The sequence below is a fragment of the Lolium perenne genome, chromosome 1 (genome assembly GCF_019359855.2).
Source record: "Lolium perenne isolate Kyuss_39 chromosome 1, Kyuss_2.0, whole genome shotgun sequence".
Classification (NCBI taxonomy): domain Eukaryota; kingdom Viridiplantae; phylum Streptophyta; class Magnoliopsida; order Poales; family Poaceae; genus Lolium; species Lolium perenne.
The window spans coordinates 131,066,677-131,072,566 of NC_067244.2; the positions used below are offsets into that span (position 1 = coordinate 131,066,677).

Consider the following 5,890-nt stretch of genomic DNA (forward strand, 5'->3'; position numbering starts at 1 on the left):
AATTGCTTATCAAAAGTAATAAAGCATCCTTTATCGAAAAAAAAACCAAATGATCAAGGGAGAAAGAGAAATGCAAGAAAGAAAGCAAGCCCACTACCTAAAGCTAGACCAGATCGATCGACGGTGATAACATAAAGATAGATTAGGAGCGTGGAGTGCATGCTTATCCCACACTCTCGTCAAGCAAAATAGTTTGCTCCCAGATGTTATTGGCTGCTGTTCTTGGTGGCCGCCGATTCAGCATTCACTCGAACGCCAAACAGTTTTTTTTTTCCCTGGCTCCGAATTATTGCATTGTGCATCGAGTACCTGTACTTAATTAATATGTTGACGTGTTTACTTTCCTACTTATTTGTTTAGCTACTGCTTTTGTTCTGGTGTGATCAGGAATTTGTTTTGCGAGTAGAGTAGGGATGATATGTGTGCGTGTTCCGGTGTTCCCCTCTTGTCATCTTCTCTTCAAACTGTTTTGTCTGCTCAAAGCAATAGTGCAATACATTCCTATTCTTTTTGGACTGTGCTACGTCGAGGTCGTCCTTTTTTTTTTTGAATGTCAGCAGGAGAGCTGCTGTTTTCATTGCATTAGAAGGTGAAGCCATACAACAAAAAGGTTTCCGGACCAAAACGGAAGAACGGAAAAAAAATAAAAGGAGGCTCAAACCCTAAAAAAATACTCAACCCGGGTCGAAGGGGCTCCCACTGGTTTGATCAACAAGGGGAATAGGAGCTCCCGCTTGTTGCCATGCCTTGGCCTCATCCATAATCTTGCCGATTAAATCGGCCACCTTTCGTTCTTTCTTCTCGAAGATTCTGTTATTCCTTTCCTTCCATAACTCCTAACAAATCAAGTTTACTACTGGGAAGAGCACTTTTGCTTCCTTCTTTGGGCGACTGCCCATAAGGTTTGTGAACCATTCTTGAATTGTCAAGTCCTTGCTAATCCAGTTGTTAGGTTGAATCTCAGCAAGGTGCAGACGATTCGCCATCTCCAACCACACCTTATTGGTATAAAGACATTTTGTGAAGAGATGCTGAGGCGTTTCCAAGTTCCTACGACACAGTGGGCAGAAGTACTCATTCTCCCACTGCCGACGTAGCAAAGCGTCTGCAGTTAAAACCTTGTTTAGCATCAAAGTCCAGATGAAGAACTTGCATCTAGCTGGAGCCCAGCCCGTCCAGACGGTCTTCTTGAAGTTGGTAGTCATCGCTCCGATGAACTAGATCTTGTATGCGGATCCGGTCGAATAGGAGCCCTTGCTATCAAAACGCCAGGTGATATCATCCGGCGTATCAGTGAGAGTCACCTCCTCAAGACGCTCAGCAAGACCAAGGAGCTGTGGGAGATGGTCGATGGAGAGGTGAAAGCGCAGGTCCTGCAGCCATTTATTATTATGTAGGGCATCTGCAACAGTTCTGTTTTTCCTGATGGAGATTTTGAAGATATCTAGCGCAATGGAGCATGGTGCTTGGTCCTTAAGCCACCTGTCTGTCCAAAAAGTGGCAGTTTTGCCATTCTCAATGGTTATTTTTGTTGCGGCAGAAAAAGCTCCCTCTCCTTACGGTTGGAGGCGATGTTCATGTGCGCCCAAGGCTTGTGTGGGGACTTCCATTTCTGCCACATCCATCTTAGTCTCAAAGCGGTGCCGAAAGCTTTGATACAGTGTACACCGAGGCCGCCAAGTGCCTTTGGCCTACAAACTTGTCGCCAACTGACTCTGCATTTACCCCCATTGCAAGTAGCTTCTCCCGCCCAAAGCCATGCTCTGCGCCGCCTGTCGAATTCCGTTCTAACCCAAGCTGGCATGTCATTGATCGTCATCAAGTAGACGGCCAAGGAGGTGAGGACAGAGTTAAGCATTTCTAGCCGCCCAGCTTTACTCATTAAACGTGCCTTCCAAGTGGCAAGGTAGCGGTCAACTTTGTCCAAGAGCATCTGCCAATCGGCTTTGGTCAGCCCCTTGACTGAAAGTGGCATGCCAAGGTATATGCAAGGGAAATGCACCACTGGTACTCCGATACTGGAGAGTAGCTCATTGAGATTGACGTTGTGGCACCGAATGGGGGTGACTGAACTCTTTTTCAGGTTAGTGATTAAGCCAGTTGCGCTCCCGAAGGCGTCAAGAACTGTACGAGTTCCTAAGATATCCTCCTGAGAGGGGTTGATAAACAGTGCCACATCATCAGCATACAGAGACGCTCTGAAAGAGCATTGCTTTCCTTTAAGTTTGGAGAGCATCCCCTCATCTGTGGCGATTTCCAAAAGGCGATGAAGCGGCTCCATGGCAAGGTCAAACAGAAAAGGGGATAGGGAATCACCCTACCTCAAACCTCTGTGGTGAATAATTGACCTTCCCGGTACTCCATTGATGAGTACACGCGAGGATGCTGATCTGAAGAGTAGAGCAATCCAATCCCGAAACCTTGGTGGAAATCCTCTAGCTTGAAGCATGTCCAGCAGATATTGCCAAGAAACGTGTCAAGTTTGAGTAGCAATGCAGGGTTGTTATTCCTGTGGTAGTGCTTCGCAAGGTTTTGGACATAAAGGAAGTTATCCTAAATGCTTCTTCCGGTGATGAAGGCGCTCTGACATGGTGAAATGAGCTCATCAAGGTGCGGTTGCAATCTATTTGCCATTATCTTGGACATCAACTTGGCAAAGGAATGGATCAGGCTGATTTGGCCTGTAGTGCGTTGCATGGGTGGGTTGATCATTTTTCGGCAGCAGCACAAAAAGGGCCGTGTTGAGGCAGTGGAAGGATGGATCGTTTAGATCAAAGAACTTGTTGACAACAGTTAGCATGTCCTGCTTGATGACGCCCCAGGCCGTTCTGAAGAAAGTAATTGAGAATCCGTCGGGTCCAGGGGCTTTGTCAGTGGCGGAGTCAAAAATTGCCTTCCTAACCTCTTCTTCCGAGAAAGGAGAGTCTAAATCAGAAAGATTAGGCTTAGGCAGGTTCAGCTTATTCCAGTCGAACCGCCCTAAACATGGCACGTTTGTACCAATGATGTTGTTCATGTGGATGAAGATAGCTTCCTCAATTTCAGCTGGTGAAGTTGCGATACCCTCAGCCGACTGAAGAGCGTGAATTCTGTTTTTCACCTTCCGATTTGCTGCCCTCATATGGAAGAACTTTGTATTTGCGTCTCCTAATCTCAACCACTGGATCCTTGCTCGTTGTCTGGCTTTAATCCTATTAAGCACAGCTAGCCCCACCACTCTGGACTTCAAGGTGGTTCGAAGCTCCCTCTCATCGACTGTGAGTTGTCTTGTTTCTTGAGCAGAGTCAAATCTTAGTATGATCTCTTGGCCCACCAGTAGCTGTTTCCTAATATCTCCTACGTCGTTCTTTGCCCAGGACTTAAGGTGCTTCGCAACTCGTTTGAGTTTGTAGTCCAAGATTGCGAAGCCGTTTGTGAGGGAGCATTGTTCGTTCCATGATGACCGGACGACATCACTGTAACCTTCAAGCAGTGGCCAGAAGCTCTCGAAGCGAAATCTTGGCGGTGAACGAGTTACCAGATCCTGGACCAGCAAAAGTGGACAATGGTCCGACATTGAGGATGATTGGGGCAACAATTTTGCAGCCGGGAACAGATCCTCCCACTCAGAGTTACAGAAAGCTCTGTCTAGCCTCACTAAGGTAGGGTCACTTTGCTCGTTACTCCACGTGAAACGCCTCCCAATTAGGGTGATTTCTTTGAGGAAACTGCAATCCAGTGCATTCTTGAATCTCCTAGGAACTACATTCCTAGGTAGGGTTTCTAGCCTCACTAAGGTTGGTGAACTACATACCTTGTGATGACGAGCGTCGAGGTCGTCCTAGATCTCTGTTTATGGTGATGTTGCTCCGACCAGGTTCTCTTTCTAAAACGAGTAACCGATGGACCACAAATGTTTGCTAAAACGGGCAATCGCTGGGCCGCGGGAACCCAATGCGTGTTGTTAGAGCATCCCCACTCGTCTCCCCGACGAGGCCCCCAGGACCGGGTTTTGTCATCCGAACGACGAAATTCGGTCCAGTCGCGCCCCCGGTTTCTCGTTTTCGTCCGGATTTGGGCCTAAATCCATCCGGCGAGCCCATGCCATCCCCGGCCCCCCGGGTAGCGCTCGGGGAGTCCGGACGAAACGAAAGCGCGGGAAACACCGAGGAAACTTCCCGCGAGTCTGGTGGCCCCAACTTGTCGGCGAGAGACACCGATAGTCGTCCTCATCGCATCGTCTTCCGCGCGCTGTAAAAGTCTGCCGCCGGTCAGTATTCGCCGGCCGCGTAGCTTCCACGCGGCGAGTTAATGTCATCGCCTCGGTTTCACGCACGCCTACCTCTATTTATCGCCGAACTACCGCGTCTCCCCCGCATTCACCTCGCTCGCCTTCCCCCAAATCTTCCCGATCTCGAACGAACCAGCAATGGCGAACGACGGTGCGGCCAACAACGGCTTCGGCCGCCGCTCTCTCCACCAATGGGAGGGACGGCTCCTCCACATGGCGGGCTACCTGGCACCGCCGGACTTCCGCGCGCCGGGAGGATGGAGACCTAGCGCGGGCGGCGTGCCGATCCCGCCGCCGCCAATGGGTCGGGCCGCCATGGACGACGAGATTGAAGCAGTGCTCGCCACATTCACCGACGAGCAGCGCGCGGAGCCGCGCTTCTTCCCCGACGCGTACGACTCGTGGAGCGAGTTCTTCCGGCGCAGGTACGAGCGCGAACTCGCCGCGTATGACGGCCTCCTCCTCCTCCGGCAAGGAACAACGCCGCCAGCCGCCGCCGGTGGTGGAGCGCGCCTGGCCGCACCCTCTCGAATGTGCTCGCGCACATCGAGGGCGGGAATTCCCCCGTCCTGCAAATGCCGCCGCCGGAGGCGGCTACTGTGTCGCGCCGGCGCGGTAGCTCCTGGCTGCCGAGGAGGATGGCGCCGTCCTCCTCCTCGTCTGGGTCAAGGTCGGCGTCCAGGTCCGGCGGGTCCACGTCGGTCTTCGTTAAGAAGGAGCCGGCGTCTCCGTCGACACCGGCGCGCGTCAAGAAGGAGCCGGCGTCTCCACCGCCGACCAGAGGGCACAGCAGCGGCGCCCTCGTCATCCGCAACCAACCCTCCTCGCCACAGCGCGGGCGGAAGAGGAAGTCGGCGCAGAAGGAGGCCGCGGCGGCCGCCGCCAACCAGCTCGCCGAGGAGGAGGCGAAGCACGCGGAGGACACCGCGGTGGCGGAGGCGATCGCCAGGTCGCTGAAGGACCTGGTGCCCGCCAACAACAGCCTCCCCATCAACGCCGCACTGGAGTGGTCCAGGCGCGACTGGGAGCGCTAGGAGGCGGAGCAGCAGCGGCGGCTGCTGGATCTGGCCGCCGCGCGTCAACTCGCCGCCCGCGCCGCCGCACCATCCACCGGTAGGAACGCCGCGCCCAGGGATGTGATCAAGCTCGAGGAGAGCAGCGACGACGACATCTACCGTCCGTCGCCGCCACGCGCCGGCGACGCTGGCCAGGGCACAAGCCGCTGGTACGAGGCGCCGCCGCCCCAGGACGACGCCGGCTCGAGCGACGACGACGATGACGGCGGCGACTACACGGCCTTCTACCGTCATTTCGGCATGTAGGAGGCCGCTTTTTAGTTTAAGTTTTAGTTTGTCAATCGGTGAATTCAAATATATGTACGAATTCGGCCTATTTATGTACGAACTCGCCTCTATATGTTAAATATCATTAAATTTTGCTTATGTTTGAACGAGCTTCACCCAATTTTGTCTGAATTCGCCGTATTACGTCAAAATACTTACATCCATCCTGGGCTCGCGGCTGGGAAAATGGGCCTCCCCAGGCCAAATTTTCCTCCAATCCGGACGACAATTTCGCCGGATTTGAACGTGGGAAGCCCCAACGGCTGGAGATGCTCTT

General features: G+C 52.8%; 1 protein-coding gene across 1 annotated transcript; it reads right to left on the minus strand.

Annotated features, from left to right (window-relative positions):
* Positions 1–2,623: 2,623 nt before the first annotated feature.
* LOC139833033 (uncharacterized) lies at positions 2,624–3,556 on the minus strand. The gene has a single exon (XM_071823118.1). It carries the CDS (start codon positions 3,554–3,556, stop codon positions 2,624–2,626), a length of 933 nt encoding a protein of 310 aa, XP_071679219.1.
* Positions 3,557–5,890: the final 2,334 nt, after the last annotated feature.